The sequence below is a fragment of the Tenrec ecaudatus genome, chromosome 5 (genome assembly GCF_050624435.1).
Source record: "Tenrec ecaudatus isolate mTenEca1 chromosome 5, mTenEca1.hap1, whole genome shotgun sequence".
Lineage (NCBI taxonomy): Eukaryota > Metazoa > Chordata > Mammalia > Afrosoricida > Tenrecidae > Tenrec > Tenrec ecaudatus.
Genome location: NC_134534.1, coordinates 88,650,933 through 88,668,562, shown reverse-complemented (window position 1 = coordinate 88,668,562; position 17,630 = coordinate 88,650,933). Strand labels below are relative to the sequence as shown.

At 39.6% G+C, this 17,630-nt stretch overlaps 1 protein-coding gene across 3 annotated transcripts in view; it reads right to left on the bottom strand.

Annotated features, from left to right (window-relative positions):
* Positions 1-17,630, bottom strand: part of CHD7 (chromodomain helicase DNA binding protein 7) — a 274,681-nt gene that overhangs the window by 113,668 nt on the left and 143,383 nt on the right. For all 3 annotated transcript variants that reach the window (XM_075549703.1, XM_075549705.1, XM_075549704.1), the window contains exon 3: positions 4,607-5,028. In XM_075549703.1, coding sequence (XP_075405818.1) covers positions 4,607-5,028 — 422 coding nt within the window. The remainder of the gene's footprint in view (positions 1-4,606; positions 5,029-17,630) is intronic.

Below are 17,630 nucleotides of genomic sequence, written 5' to 3'. Positions count from 1 at the left end.
GAATAGTCTATTTCTTTTCAGTTAAAAATATATAATTTCAAAATAATCATTCTCTTAATTTAAATATAATATTTTAATTGTTGATTAACTTTCATGTATATTGGCAGGTGAAGAATGGAACAAGGAAGAAATTAAAGTTCTAGAAAGAGCACGTACAAGCAACTCTCAACTGATTCATTTAAGTGAAGCGTTACTATTCAAGTCACAATCTGGGGCCAGGTCCCCTTTTTATGTACATTCCAAGAATCTTTACAAAGCTAAACAGGCCAACAAATCCTTCAAGAGTCATTCAAAGAAAGCACTTCCTCCAAATTCACTCTCATGTCACAAGGGCCATGCATACAACAGTACAATCATTGAAAACAAGAAAGAATGCAAATCCTATTTCAACATCATAAATCCATCTACATGCAAAATGGCAGCCACTCCAGGCCCCAAGTATCTTAGTTATATTTGCAATATTAACCACCCAATATTTGAAAGCTATAAAAACACAGTAAGGGTGTGGGAGTGTGTGTGTGGAGGGGGGAGAACAGGGAGGTGAATATACCTGCAACATAAAGTGGGAAATGGGAAACGTAGATGGTCTAAATCAAAGAGAAGAGGTGATCATTATAATATTCAACATTTTCCCCAGTGGTCCTAAACACCCTTTTTTGTTGTTGTTTCAATGGCATTCTATATGCGAATACAGAATATTCATTTATCTCCCTGTATAGGACAGAAAGGTATGATTATATTTTAGTTGTCAAAGGGGTCAGTTAACTGAGAATGGCTACAAATTCAAGCCTCAAACACCTATCTATGGAAAACTAAGGGGAGAATAAGATGGTAAGATGGTGTGGTTATTAGACTTTATGTCAACTTGAACTTGTGGGAAAGTGTAAGGGTGGAGTCCAACCTGTGTATCAGCCTGTTGACGCCTCCTTGGGGAGGAGGGTGCTTTTTATGAGTCACCATATACAATCTCCCCTCCTCCTGGTTCTTCCTACACTTTCCTCCTCAGTGGGACTCTGTGTCTGCCTCCATGTGGCTGCCAATCTAGAAAGCTGTTGGCACCCTACCATATTTCCAGTGACCTTGGATCCACATGACTCCACCCATAGGCCTATGATCTCCCTGTTTACCACTTCCCCTTTCTGTGTCATGTGAGTCTGAAAGGCACCTTGACTATCACCAGACTCATGAACTTGAGTTGGACTGGGTGGTGATGCTTTCTTGACATAAAATTATTTCTTGATATAAAGTTCTTTCTTAAACAGATGAGTATCATTGGCTGGCTTTGTTTCTCTAGACAATCCAGCCTAATTCATATGGGCCTCACAAAAGTATGTAGAGAAAGACCTTCCCTCTCTCCAACAGCCCCACTCCCCATGTGCCTTTACTAAAGCCAGTGTAGAGACGGAGTAGAACAAGTTTTCTTCATGGCAGACACAATGCAGAGCCACCTGGACCTAGGGCCAGTCAGTCACTCCTCACTCCACACTCATAAGACTCCCATTTGTTTTACAGAACTTATTTTATAGAACATTTTATAGAGCGATGTAGAATAAGGAGTTGTACAGGAAAGATGTAGCTCTGAACCAAACATCTGTTTATTTCCTTTATTTCAGTGTTGTGTAAGAAAGTTATTTTCCAATAAACAAATTTATCAAGTTAACTTAATCAAGGATGAAAATATCTGGTACCCCGTAAGATTTTGCACAAAAAAAATTCACAAAATGTATTCCTGTGCTTAAAAGGAAACTCCCGTGGCAACTGAATGCTAAGACTAACATAATGCAGAACCCCTGTTACCTTCTTCGCTCTATGGGCAAGTTACATGCACTGTTACATTATTCAGAATTTACATGTAGTTATATATACTCTTCTTATCCTTTCTTTATGGGTATGACACATCCTTTCTAGACTTAGCAAAATAAAGCAATTCAACAAATTCAATTCATAGGGCCAAGAGAAACCACTGTGATTTAACAGAATAAGGACTTGGTTTGTCAATTTACTTAAAACCTTGATTCAATTACCATATTATTAGCCAAACAGCCCCATCTCGAGCACTGACTGGCCATTGATGACAAGGACTGCCTCACAGCCCTCCACTTGAAATGAGCAAGACTTTATCTACAATTGGTGAAGCCACCAATAGAGGGACCAATAGAGGGACTGCAAAAACCCTAAAGTCCTCAGGTGTATAAAGAGATTTCCCTTTTCAATGAGCATCACCAGACTCAGCAGCAGTGCTTCATACAGTTATTTCCACAGCGCTCGGGGTAAAAGCCTCCATCACGAGATTCTGACTGAGACAAGTGGGTAAATATAACAGAAGAAAAAAGTACGAGACCTTTTTGGATTGGGGGGGGGGGGGAGGGAGAGGAAATAAGCACCCTTTCCTCTCAAAAGTAGTGTCTCTACTGCCATTCCTTGCACAGGACCAGTAACGCGGTCACTTCACCTGCACCCGAGACTTCTGTAGTGCACACCGGACAGCTGGCAGCAAGCACAGGGGATTGTCAGCGGCTTTCTTTAGTGGATTAACAGAGGGTTGATGCTTACACCCAATAGGCATGGGGGATTTCCAGGAATAATTAGATCGCAATGACCCACATTTCAAACAGTTGTTTAAAACCCATTAAAGAACTTTAAAATTTTTTCATTGATCTTTTTGGCATGTTAGTATCTATGCCCAAATATTCTAAAGTACAGTTTTTTAAAGGTTGGTAGAATCAGTTTGATGAATAACCTGTGTGAAACAACATGCTTACAAATTGATTTACCAAGTATTGTGGGTTCCTTGTCTTCTAATCAATTTTTACAATTAGGTGATCATGCCAAAAAATTAGATAGAAATTGAAATCAGACATATCTCTGCAGTAAAATTCATAAAGGAGGTATATTTTCTAAGCCCCAGAAAACTTTAGCACACAGACTCCTATATTTTAAAGGAAAAAGCATATATTCTTTTTTAGATTTTCCTTTGATTTCTCTTTCCATTAAAGAAATGTGGACATCTTTCCTCCCCTAATTAGTTGCACAATCACACTATCAAGTCAATTCCAAGTCATAGGGCCCTGTAAGACAGTGGGTTTCTGAGAGTGCCATTACTTAGGAGAATAGAAAGGGTAGTGGTTTTGAATTGCTGACCTTGCCCTTGGCAGCTCAGTGAGTCATGAGGGCTCCTTCAGTTGCACAACAGGTATTTATACATTAAAAAAACACTTCATAAAATAAACCGATATCTTAAGCACGTGTTCCTTTGCTCATCACGAATACTTCACACTTAATACTGTAACTGGACATAGTAAGCCCACAAGAAAACATATTTGAAATTAATAAAAAGAACTTCTAATGCCGTTTAGGTTCAGACAAATGTACATAAGGGGGAAAATAATGATTTTCAACTAAGAGGCACATGAAATAATGTTCAATAAGTAAACACAAAAATGAAGTCCTCTATAAACAGAGTTAAGTGTCATAATTTCATCATTTGGGCAATATTAAATGTATTGATGGCAAAATTTTAAGTATTTGTAGCGAGAGGCTGAAAATCAAAATATATTTTTATTACACCATATCTGTCTGACCACAGGCGCCATTACCTCTAATTGTGTGGCTATACGTGCGCACACAGGATAATCTAAAAGTGACACGTTTAAATACATTGATCCAAAGGAGGACAAGTCAATGCATGCCAACTGCCAAATGAGTGTATGTGTATGTGAACAAATGGGGGTGTAAGGAGTGGAGCATGATTTCTAATGGAGTTTGAAAACAGGTTCATATTAACCAAGTCTGACCAGACATCCATCTGGAAAGTATATTTTATAACATGAGCCATATTCTGAAAAACAGATTCAGATGTTTGGAACTGGTTCAGAACAGTTGTAAGAAATGTTCAGTACAAATGAAAAAATTAGTCTTCAATGTCTTCTCTCGGCTTTTCTTACTGAGTAAATATGCCTCCTGGGCGGGGGTGGTATCAGTGCTACAGCAGGAAGAATGGAGGGGAAGTATGAGTGCAAGAAACCTGTTTCCCAGAACCTAAAGTGCATGCTACCCTTGAGTGCATATCGAATGGGTAACTGCTAGTTGATTTTTCCCACGTTGCCCACTAGAATCCCCACTCTGGCCCTGGAAGGCTTACTCTGCCAAATGGAGATAATTAATTCTCCTGTTCCAACTTATGGGGGAAAGAGCTGAAATGCTAGTGGTATATGGTGGCCTTTCTTTCCTCTCTAAGTCTTCCTTCCCAGTTTTACGTGCAAAGGTAACTGAAGATGAGGTTACCAGTCGATGCTTGCAAATAACTAACCTGATTATATCTATTAAACGACAAATTTGTACAAGAATGCAAAAGAGTGTTTTTGAAATAGTAAATAATTTTTACCCAATAAGATGTCTATAATTCACCATCGAAATCAACAGTTTATAACTACTGATTCTTAAATTTCTCCCAATGTATAAAGAAAAAAATAAGGCAGGTTAAGTTTTACTTTCAACATTGGGGTGGGGGTGGGGTGGAATCAAGGATGACAAGAATGAAATGCCTCCCCTCTGGTTTCACAGGCTAGCAGTGTTCAGTGCGGTTGTGATTCTGCCCGTAGCCTACCTGGACTTTTTGCTGGATTTGGGTTTTGGTGTGGACGTTTTTGCTTTCTTTTCCTTTGGCTCTTTGGGAATCTTGGGGGCTTTCGGGGTCTTGGGTTCCTTGGGCTCTTTCTTCTCCTTGGGTTCTTTTGGGTCTTTTTTTGCCTTCTGTCTTTTCTTTTTCTTTTTTTCTTCTTGGGACCCACCTAGTGAGTTCCTATTTAGTTCTTGGTTATCAACCCCAACAGGGAAGTCATCTTTACCAAAATTTTTACTGGTATTCTCTGCCACAATGTGGTTGTTTTTCTTTTTCTTTTTCTTTTGCTGTGGCTGCTGTCCTCCTGACTGTAGGTAGTCTTCATTCTTCCCTAGCTGAGCATTCGGTCCACTAACCTGAGTCATATCCGGCACTGGTTTCTCTAGAAAGGGCTCCGATGGAGAATGCTAAGAGACACAAATAGGAATTGAAATTAGTTTATCATTCTTCATGGTGAAGAAGGAACTGAAAGTTAGTGGCTGATGTTTCTAAAATTTACTCTAATCTCAAGGTAGCAAATAGTTCACCAGTTAAGCCATTAACATGTTCTCTCATTCAAAAATATCTTTAATAGAAAAGATCCAAAGAAATAGAGTAAAACAAAACAGAGAAATTTAATAATATACCCACTCACTTATTAACTAACTTGCTTTCCCAAATTTAGCATTTACAGTAGTGAAACAAAAAAAAATTACTACCCAGTTATTTTTGCACATCTACATTATTTGTATGGTAATAATGAACACTAGAGTGTGTTAGGTGAGACTAACACTGGCCGTGATGATTAAGGTAAGGTGCTGGATTGGCTGGGATATGATTCTCAGTAGTTTGGCAGTTAGGTAATGATATAAGGTTTTCCATTTTTGCATAATGCTCATTTTCATACAGAAACCTGGTCTTTGGAACCTAACTGTGTTGACAGGTGAGGAGTGGAAATACAGTAAAATTTCAGGAAGAGAGCAATTCCAGTTAAGCTAAAACTGTTGGCCTGGCTCTAGCCACGATTCACAGAGAGTGGTGAATGACAAATCTAGTACAAGCTGAATCACCAAGAATAAATGCAAAGGGAATTCTTTTTTCCATAAGGGAACAAGGATTCGCATTTAAGTAAGTAGTTTAGCCATTTCAAAAAGAACAATTATAACACGTGTAAGATTCTAGTACTGAGTGTGTTAATCATTTGCAAAGGGCAAGCACAACATATAAATTTTATACAGATCAGATAGTCTCTAATGTCTCCTTTAAAATATCAAATTAACAGGGTGGACGTTACCTCCAGGACCAGGGGTGTGAAGGGCGATACGGGGAGAGTAGAGGGTGAGTGGGTTGGAAAGGGGGAACTGATTACAAGGATCCACATGTAACCTCCTCCCTGGGGACGGACAACAGAAAAGGGGGTGAAGGGAGATGCCGGATAGGGCAAGATATGACAAAATAATAATTTATAAATTATCAAGGGCTCATGGGGGGGGGGGGAGCGGGGAGGGAGGGGAAAAAAGAGGACCTGATGCAAAGGGCTTAAGTGGAGAACAAATGCTTTGAAAATGATTAGGGCAAAGAATGTACAGGTGTGCTTTATACAATTGATGTGTGTATATGTATGGATTGTGATAAGAGTTGTATGAGCCCCTAATTAAAAATTAAAAATTTTAAAATATTAAATATCAAATTAAAAGTACATATCCAAACATAACGACTTCACAGTGGGTATATTTCTTGCACTGATACGAATGTGGACAATGCTTTTCTTCACTTTTAAAAACTTTCCATTTCAAAATTTCACGGAGAGAAAGAAAACCCTGTCAGATTTGACACGCACTGCAGGAGATACTTGGCATTCAATAGAAATATTCCCAGAAACCTCCTAAAATACATTAGAGGATACCAATAATTAGAACAGGATGCTAATGAGAGTAAATGAGTCCTGAACACAACAGGCCCACAGCTCATGGTCCAAATATAAAAATTATGACTGGTAATAGACCTTTAAATTTTGATGAAAAATTAGTGGACTAAATGTCTACTATTCAATTGTTACTCATTTTTGCCTTTTTCATGTGCTTCTCCTTTTTGCCATTTCTGTGTGCTACTAGATAATTAATAGTAACTGTAATATGAATAGCAATAACATTATTGGCTGCTCATGCTTATTGCCCAATTTTACTATGCATACCCAGGCATGGGACAAGGATTTTAAATTCATTATACCCTGGTGGCACAGTGGTTAAAGCTCAGCTGATAATCAAGTCACTGGTTCAGTCCCATGGTGGAAAATTATGGTAGGCTCTTTCCATAAAAAATTCCAGCCTTGAAAAATCATTTGGAACAATTCTATTCTGTCCTTGAGTTAACACTGTGAGTTAGAATAAAATCAATGGCTAAGAATTTGGTCTTTAAAAACAAAGAAACAAAAACCATTGAATCTGCACAGCAGCCCTCATATCCAAGTGCAATGGTTCCTCTCATTTTACTATTGAGAATGAAGCAACCTGCCCAGGGAAGTAAGTACAGGTGGTAAATAACAGAACTGAGATCAACATCTAAGCAGATAGCTCCAGAGTCTGTGTTCCTGAGCACATCAGAGAGAGAGAGAGAGAGAGAGAGAGAGAGAGAGAGAGAGAGAGAGAGAGAGAGAGAGAGAGAGAGAGAGAGAGAGAGAGAGAGAGAGGCAGCCAGAGAGCCTGGGTTCAAATCTGTCAAAATCATAGCTTACATCAGCAGAGTAAAAGCCAGTCATTTTCTAACTTTGACTCACGGTAACCCTGTGGGAGAGCTGCCATGGGGCTCGGCTGAAATGCTGAGGGCACCTCCCCTGGCGGTGCCTGACTGTGTTGGCAGACCCACAGGGAGGTGGCGGGCCTGAGAAATCTCGGAGGGCCTCTGGATGGGGTACCTGGTTTCCAAGTCATCGCTTCCACACCGTACTAGTCAAATAAGAACGTTTATTGCAGCTGGTGGCTGGGAATCAGCTATCGCTAAATGTTTCTAGGTGAATGGCTGGTTTTAACTAAGTAGATCACTAGATATGAATCTTCAACCTTCAAGTTAGGAGGCAGGTGCATTAAGAATTTGTTACAGAGATTCCATTATAAGTAGGAAGATTAAAAACCAAAACCAAACCAAATTCACCCCAGCAAGTAAATTCTGATTCCCAGATTACAACTACAGGGGAGTAGAAAGTCTTGTCTTTCTCTCGAGGATAAGTTAATGGTTTCGAACAACAGGCCTTTCAGTTAGCAGCCCAACAAGTAACCAACCACCATGCTAGTAGGAAAGTGAAAAGCAAATTTTGAAATGTAGGTACAATAAGTTAGATTTCAACATAACTAATACTTACTGAACATTCATTTGATCCCAGATGCTGACCTAAGAGCTAGCACATGAATTCCATAACCGAAATCCAAGTATTTCCCCCAATTTCAGAATGAAGTTTAAAAAGTGGCTAGCCAAAACCACTCCATAGAGTAGGAGTGGAGTTATAATTTAAATCTATACTTTCCTAAATCCAAGGTAATTTGACCCTGTCTGCTTGAAATTGTATACATGACTCCTTTGAGAATGGCTCCCAAGAGTCTCATGTAATTACAAAATGATCCGTGCAGATATATGTATGTATAATATATATATATATATATATATATATATATCACTGTATAAAAGTGGTTACATTGAAATTTGCCATGGTTACTACAAAGACCTAAATTAAATTCTCCATTTGCACGAGTAGTAACATAACGTGTGTAGAAGTATCCATTAAGAGATTAAAACTCTTGTCTGGCTTTGCCGTTATAGCTGTACTATCCAGAGAACATCACTTCCTCCATCAAAGTTCCCATTTCTTCATCTGTAGATTGAAGCATTTAAATTAGATCATTTCTAACACCTCTTCCAAAATCCTAAGATACGGCTTAATCTCAAAATACTTAAGATATATCCCTTAAGCTAGGAGGGACTAAACCTAAAGAAGTACCAGGAAATACAGAAAAGAGAGGAAGCAAGGATTGGTGCCAGGGGAAGAACAAACAAGTATGAATATCCAAACGCAGATTTCTGTACAGAGAAAATACAGCTAACCATCACTCCATGTCTGTCTCATAAATATTCTTATGTATGAAAAACTGCAATTTCAGACACTGTCCCAATTAATATTACTTAGGCATTAATGGGAACTGATTCAAGGTCAGTAGTTCAAAGTCACCAGCCACTCCATGGGAGAAAATGAGGCTTTCTACTCCTACAAAGAGTCACAAACTCAGAAACCCACAGGGGCAGCCGTACCCAGTCCTCTAGTGTTGTTATGAATCAGAATCGACTTCATGGCAGGGAGCTTGAGAGTGAGAAGTTGTTACACATTGTATTATTTTAAAGAAAGCAACTTAAAAGGGAAATACAATCGTCTTGTTGTCACGGACATAAAGCCCACACTTATTTGGGGTAAATTATTTCTCAACATGGAAGAAAATTTTTTTCCTGGAAAAAAAACTGAGAACGATTCGTAAATGCCAGCTATAGGTACCTTTCTTTAATCTTCATGGGAGTAACTTTGGTAAGAGAATGCCAATTTCTAACATAATATACCTGGTATACATATACAAATTAGATAAAAGACATAACACTTAATAGAAAAGACTGAACATACTCAGCACACTTTAACATACAAATCATGTTAAGTGCTGCATTTAGTTTTAACTGAAGTTATAAATTAGTATCTCAGTAAAGAATTTAATCTTCCATGAAGGGGAAGAAATATAAAGGGTACATTTTTAAAGGCATGAATTCTATTTAATATGCAACAGAATTATGTTGTGGTCTATTTGAAGTAAGGTGGAAAAGGTGCTCAGAAATATTGTAGTGTTTACCAGACCCACTCCTCCTTGAAGCTTTTGGAGACAAACTGTTGTGGCAAACATTTAACGAAGAACAGATGGTCTGCCTTAATCATGTGCAGGAACAAGAGCCCAGCAGCTCACATCATACCCAGGCCGCCAGGCCCCGGCCGCCGCCCCACCGCCCAATGTGTAGTACAGTTTTCTCTGACGCTATTTAATGTCACAGTGAACACGTCCCACCAATTCCCCCAGGAGCCTGATAGGTGATCAATGGCATTAACATCTGATAGGACATCCCTATTGGGCAAAGGCTCTGGTTTATTAGAACATGGAGAACGGAAGTACAAAAGGGATTGTCAAATATATACCATAGGACTTACTGGTGAGCAGAGTTTCTATTATGTCATCTGCCTTCTGGAATATTATGAAATAGCAGAGTTGTGCCAAGCACACTATCACAGTATGGATGATGTGTAAACCATACATAATTTTATACAAGGAGTATGGATTTCATGCCCCAAATTACCATAAGCTAAAGACGATTGTTTTTACTTAATGCCACTGCTCCTAAGACATACAAGAGATGAAACAGAGAAATTAAAGAGCAGACTGGATGAAAAGATACTGAACCAGTGGTCAGGGTCACAAAAACACACAGCCATAGTCACGGCCTCCTCCTCACGACCCTCTGTAACCTAACAGGACAGAGTCCAACTGCTTCTGTGGGTTTCTGAGTGTAAATCCTTCTAGAAATAGACAGCTTTGTTCTACTCCCACAGAGCAGCCAGTGATTGTGACCAGTGACCCTGTCGTGAGCAGCCCAGCACATGACCCACTGTGCCGCCAGGGCTCCTGGAGGGCGAGAGTGAGGAAACTCCTCTGCTCCCTTTCAGTGGAGTGAACCAACGAAGGCCAGGGCTCAGGCTCTTTCTGGGCCCGCATACCCCGTTTCATTCAGTTCATTACAAGATGAAAAGTAAGGAAGAGGAAACATTTTTTATCTATCTCAAGTGTCCTTTTCTTACATAATACAACAGCACCCTTTGTCTTAAAAGGCATTTTATTTTAATCACATTTCCCCTTAATTATATCCAGAAACATGAACACACCATGTAATATTCACAGTATTTTCCCCAATGCATGCAGCCTCTAAGTGAGAGGCTGTTTAGAGGACCTCTTTGAACAAAAACTATAATTTACTAAGTGAGCCAAACAAGTCTAATTTCCAAATATCACTTTACCAAAAGGAAAATGTGTCACCAACAGAACCAGAGTCACAAGGTACTTTTATGACATACACCTTTCCCAAACCAACTCTGCTCTAGGGAGGTAATAAAGTATAAGAGTTTGTGCCTTGGAGAAAATAAAACTAGTGAAAAGACAGTAAATCAATGAAATCTCATATAACAAGAAATGCAAACTTAAAATACCATTTAAACGGCCTGTAAAACACAAATATTAAGCAATCATTTAAGATGAGAAGAGTAATAGCTTGCATTTTTAAACAGTTGTGAAAACGATCACAATCAGAGCTACTACCCTCTGGTAAGACCAGGCAAGTTTTACAGCTGGTTAGAAGTATCCCTCAGGTCTTGATTCCTTTGCACTCTTTAAGAATGGAGTGCCAGGCAAGTACACAAGGAATTTTGAAACATTGTATCAAAGGTTCAGGACATCCTATTGAGATTTAACACTCTTTTCTTATCACCGACCTTGATATCGAGGATGTAACAGACAAGGCAGCTCAGGCAGCTTAGAGAAAAGAGATGGCACACCTAATCCAAGCAAGACCACAAACCCACGTTCAGGAGAACCAGACTGAGCAACGCGAGCAGAGCCAGGCGGTGCAGGAAAATGTGGCTTGGGCTACTGACTACAAAATCGACAGAATGCCCGGATCTTTCCGAAGGAGAAAGATGAGGCTTCCTGCTCGAATAAACTGGGTAGCAGTGAGGTGTAGGGAAATACACAAAAATGAATATCGTTTAAATGGTCAATTTAAACATTTTGAACTTTGAATTCTTGAACTAAAGTAATAAATAAGCGCAATAAAATTTTTATATTTAGTGGTGCCATAGCCACACGCTCAAGCTATTTAAATATAACTTGGTTTTATTCAGCTCATGCTTAATTATTTCAAGGAATAATTATTTATTGGATGAATACATTAGGGGACATGCACAACTAAACATTAACAGGCAAGCTGATACTGTGAACTGATGAGGCAAAACGGTGTTGAGCTGATCACAACTCAGCAACCTTACAAGACCAAGTAGAACTATAGTATTTCCAAGGCTAAAATCTTTATGACAGTAGATTGTTGGATCTTTCTCCCAAGGACTGGCTTGAGTTTGAACTACCAACCTTATGAAGTAACCTCAAACTTAACACTGTACTATCAGGTATGAAACCTTTTTTTTTAAGTTTAGGATATGAACATTTGGAAACCTCATCCATTGCTGGTGGAATGCCAAAATGGTATATCTGTTGTGGAAAGAAGCCTGATGGTTCCTTCATACACTACAGATAGAGAACAATGATCTAGCAGTTTTATCTGTAGTGGATAACGTGAGGATTTTTTTAAAAAATGACACAACAGAAAAATTCACATCTATGTTTACTGTAGCACTACTCACAATTAACATAAAGATGGACACTTCCTAAGAACTGACCAATGGATAAATGGATAAGGAATATTTGGTACATATATACAATGGAATACTAACTACTCAGTTATAAAGAAAATGGAGAACATATTGTTGAGTCAAGTAAGTCAATCATAGTCTCTCTCTCACATATTATTTATGACATTGATGAATCAGTACTGCATATACTCGTGTATAAGCCGAGTTTTCAAGCACATTTTTATTGTAGTTTTTGTGGTAAAATTGGGTGCCTCGGCTGATATTCGGGCCTGCTTATATTTGAGTATATATGGTAAGTATCAGAAACTAATGTTCATTAGTGGGTTCCAGAGTAGGAGTGAGAATGATGGTAAAGAAAGGAAGTACTTTCTAAGTAATAGTTATTTTTTGGTTTTAGAATTGAGAAAGCTAGTAGCAAATATGGGTAAAATCTGCACAGCATGACTGCTATAACTGAGCTGTACACAGGGAAAGGGGATAGACAAATGCTAGGTGGTTGTATATAGTTTTGCAATATAACAACCCAAAAAAAAGGAGCCATAGGTTTTAATAGTAATTAAGCATAACCAACTAATTCTTTGATGAAAATAGTAAGGTCATGAGATTACTTCTCTTGGATTGGGGGCTTAGGGTCATGGTCTCATGGAACAATTCACTTAAGTAACATAATATAGTCTTAAGATTTATATTCAAATTGCCTCCTAGAAAGGTTGAATAGCATCAAAGGATTTAAAGGCTTACAAGCACCTACCCAAGACTTAAACTACTGATCTTCATTTATTAGCAACAAAATAAAAAGAAGGAATCTAAACTATGGAACAAATTATCTCCACGAACCACTGCATCTTCTACCAGAAGCCCAAAAGACCTAGATGGTGCCCAGCTATAACTACTACACGTGCTGGTCAAGGATACAATAAATGAATTCTAACTCAAAAATAAAACAAAAACCAATTCACTGCCATCGAGTCTATTCAGACTCATAGTGACCCTGTAGAACAGAGCCGGAATTCTAACCCAGATGAACTAACCACAATGTCTGTGGTTGTAACTAGGCTGCTTTGGAGTGGAGCCCACGCAAGTCCAGTGCTTTGGGTCTCAGGTAGAAAATGGGGTAGCAGGAAAAACACAGGAGCTTTCTATATCAGTGGGGGACAGAGCACAGACTGTTAGGAGAAGCCTGCTTTCCTCCACAGCCACAGCTGTCTTCCTCTGAGCTCTGAGACACTAACCCAAACCAACAGACATTTTTTTTTTAATTTAGTACAAATTTGGAATTCTTGCCTTTGAAAAGACGGAAAGAAGTCTAGTTTGGGTCTAAACTAAGGCTGTGAGGAAGCACTAACTTTTCATCCAAAGATAAAAATGTGGATTAGAACTCACATTCATATTGTGTTTAGCAGTTAACAAACCTTCTTCAATTTGCCTGCTTAAATTACCCTACATAACAGAATAGATTCGTATAACATTGAGAAATATAGTATTGTATAATATCTGCAAAAGGTAGGCACAGGGCCTTGAAAACTACACATGAGACTATGACCTTAAGGCCCCAAACCAAAACTCCACAGTGTGGAGTCAAGTGTGACACATGGTGACACCGACAGGACAGTGCAGAGCTACCCCACAGGTTTTTCAAGGCTGTACATTGTTCTAAGAAAATACTGTGTCATCTTTCTCCCGAGGAGCAGCTGATGGGTTCAAACTGCTCACCTTTCCACTGGCAGCCCTGTACCTCAGCCACTATGCCACCAGGTCTGCGCCCCCAGCAACTTCCTATAAAGAACACTTGATAGATGCTTTTAAACCTTCAGTCTTCCAATGCAGTTCTTTTACCCAGCTTTGCAAGAGGTCAATTGCTACTTTTTAGGAAAAGCACCAAATTAAATTGCAAGCGTATGTGATTGAAATAACGTGCTTGTTTGGTATTTCATCTACACATACGCACAACCCTTGGACACCGAGTTGAACTGACACCAAATTGGTAGCTTTTAATGTGTCATCGCTTCAGAAATGCTTAGAAAAGTTAGTTTGTTTATTCAAGATGAGTATGTGTGCTGTGTGTGTGTGTGTGTGTGTGTGTGAGAGAGAGAGAGAGAGAGAGAGAGAGAGAGAGAGAGAGAGAGAGAGAGTTATCAGACTGTTCTGGGTTTTGAACACCTCCCCCTAACGTGCATTTGACAAAAGCAAATATAAAGGGGGCCACAGAACCTATCACTACTTTGGGCAGGGAAAGGGGAAAAAAACAACAACCAAGTATTCAACCTAGCTAAAAGCCTATCACAGTAGTGAAGACCTCAGGTCTCCAGAACCATGAACAACTGAGGTAGTTAGTTTATTGTGCCAACCTGGCCAATAAACACGAGGGGTTAATTGAAGGGCAGAAGGATAAATGGCTCAGTGAACCTTGCCTTTCGAGTTTTCAGGTTTCTTACTTTCTGGTGGTCGGTCCAGGGTACAGCTGCCTTAGCCAGTTCCCTGCTACAGCTGGCAAAGCTGACTTCCTGCAAGACATCCCTGAGGAGAAGCCACATGGGCCTACCACAATGCAGTCCTAGGTGCTGGAGCAGCCATGTGGAGACCCCTGCTAGCGCTGAGATGCTTACACATTCACTGACTCAGCTTTCCTCCTGCAGTCGGCATCATTGTGTCTGTTTTGTGAGATGGAGGAGGACTTTGTGAATTGGTGTTGGACATATGGGTTAATTTTGGACTTGTGGGCTTGGGCACCACTGGGTTGTGATGTTTCCTTGATGCACACTTAAAACTCTCTCTTATGCATGAGTTGCTGTGGATTTGTTTCTCTAGAGTACCCAGACTAACACACCAACATTATGCATTATGCCCACCTGTGAAAGACTACACATTCTTCTCAAAGCAGACCCTGCAAACCTAAGTCATGTAAATCATAGTGCCTCTGACACACAACCAACCCACTGGTGCCGAGCCGATTCTGACTACAGAAGCCTAGAAGGACAGTATAGATGTCCTCCACAGGGTTCCTGGGGCGGTAAATACTCATTCTCTGTCAGAGCAGGTAGTAGATTCAAACGGCCAACTTCATGGTTAGCAGTCAATCTTAGCCCACTGCACATCAAAATATGCATCATTAGAAGATTTTGAGATACAGTCATACTTTCATCCTTTTATTTTGAATGTTAAGCTTGTTAGAACAAAAAATAAATCACTGACTGTGTCGTTTATTGGGCACTTTCTAAAAGTAGAGGTGGCAGAAGTTATTGCTATTTTTAGGGAGCATAATAAAGTCATCTTCATTGTCTCTGCTTTCCTGCATCCTTTCTTCTCTCCTATCTTGTCAGTGTCCTTTCACCACAGGCTTAACTCACTATGTGAAAATCAGGGACAGAATTTAAGAACCAGTTCCCATCTGTCTATCAAGTTAAGCCTAAAGTCCTTGTTGCTCTCAGAGGTACAAGTGTGGGTTTGAATTTAGCAAGAGGCACCTAGAAGTGCAGCTGTCAGTTTACAGGGGATAACGGTCAGCAAACACAAGCCAAAAGTTAAAAATGTTTGCAAAGATTCTGTTAAAAGATAATGAAAACTGAAACCAAATCTACATGTTGAAAATTTGATTGTTTTTGCTGTGTACTTAGATTATACAAGTTATTCCACAATCTTTGGTATACCCCAATGACAAATGTAATCCTTAAATTGAAAAGTTGAAGTATATAGAGTTTGTCTCAGAAAATCAACTTATACGAAGTGTGCATTTAGGATTTTACTATTTTTGAAATGTCACTAGTAAAAGTAATTTACTTTACTTATGAATTGAAAGAGTCCAAATGAAAAAAAAGATAAGTCCTTCTAGAACTTTGAACTATCCTATCACTGGGGTGTATGTCTAAATGGGAATTGATCAATATCTGAGGGGAAAAATTAATTATAAGGAAGTCTATGATAAATCTGATTTCATGCAAGTTCCCTGAGTTCAGTCTGTGAACTAGACTTCTTCCCAACACTTTAAAGACAAGACTCAGAGAAGCTGCAGTCCACAAATGCTTAAAGGTAAACCACCTCAATCTTAAAACCTTCACTCTCGTCTGAGGAAAGGCAAACTCCACCATGGCACCCAGGATCTTTCTCTCCCGGTATTCCCAGGCTTCTTGAATGTGGGTGCAAACCATGACATCCAGCCTACAGAATATAGTGACAGGAAAGGAGGAGATGAGGTACTAAATGGGTTGATTTTCAGTAAATGAAAGCAGAGATTATCTTGGGTGATTATGGTTTAATCTGGAGATGGCTTTTAAAGAGGCAACAGGCTTCTGAGACAGTGTTTCCGTTGCTGGCTTTGAGAAAGCACGTTACCATCTTGGGGAGTTCAACACTGCAGGGAATTGTGGGCAGCCTCCAGGAACTAAGGGCTTCCCCACGCAACAATAAACTCTAAAATTCCAGCAGATAAAGTTCCAAGGAAGTGAATCCCATTATCAGTCATCTTAGATGCAGAATTCCTCCCCATTCAAACATCGATGAGAACACCATCCTCTAATACCTTGCGTGCAGTCTCGTCAGCCGTACGCAGAAGACGGCCAAGGAAATACAAGAGCAGAAGATAACAAAGCAAAGGTAAGCATGACAAGTCTTTGCCCGCAGAAACTGATAATTACTATTGCACGGACTTGTGGTAATTCTAACAGAGCAATATATAACTAATAACAAAGATTCCATGTTTCTGTAATTCTCATTTAAACGTTTTCAAATTTGTTCCTCTAAGATCACCCTGTCCATCCCAGATATATATCCTTCCCCATACAGCCAGCTCAGAGATTGCCTCCTTCTTTTAATGCTGTTGCTTTGCTGCATGTAACACCAGGCACTTAATGTGTCGGGCATTATTACAGATGCACAACAATCTTATGGATAATCTCCCATGTATAAATGGAAAAAACAGACAAAAGATGATAAGCAGTATGTCCAGGATCCGATTAAACAAGGAGTAAGCCTTTGAACCAGCCAACCTTCCCATACAGAATCCACATTCCTATCACAGGTCTCAACCTGTGAGCCGTAACCCCTTTGGGGGTCGAACAACCCTTTCACAGGGGTCGCCCAATTCATAACAGTAGCAAAATGACAGGAAGTAGCAATGAAAATAATTTTATAGTTGGGGGTTCACCATAACATGAGGAACTGTATGAAAGGATCGCGGCATGAGGAAGGTTGAGATCCACTGGTCTAATCAGCATGGCTCACACACTCCTGTAAAAGTTTCTGTGAAGAAGATGTGACAGCAGTTTTTTGTCAACTTTAACTGGTGTGAAAAAGTCGGGGCTTTATCCACCTGTCAATCAGGTCAACGTCTCGTCTGATGATGCTCCTTGGGAGTGTGGCCTGCTTTATAGGGGAGAAACTAGGAATTCCACCATCCCCTACACCCCTGCAACTCTCTGCTCCTTCATTTTCTGCCTTGCTGGGGCACTGCATACCTCCAGGCCATCAATCTGGAGAGCAATGGGTGCCCTGCTATATTTCCATTAACCTTGAATGCTCGTGACTCTGCACCCACCATCC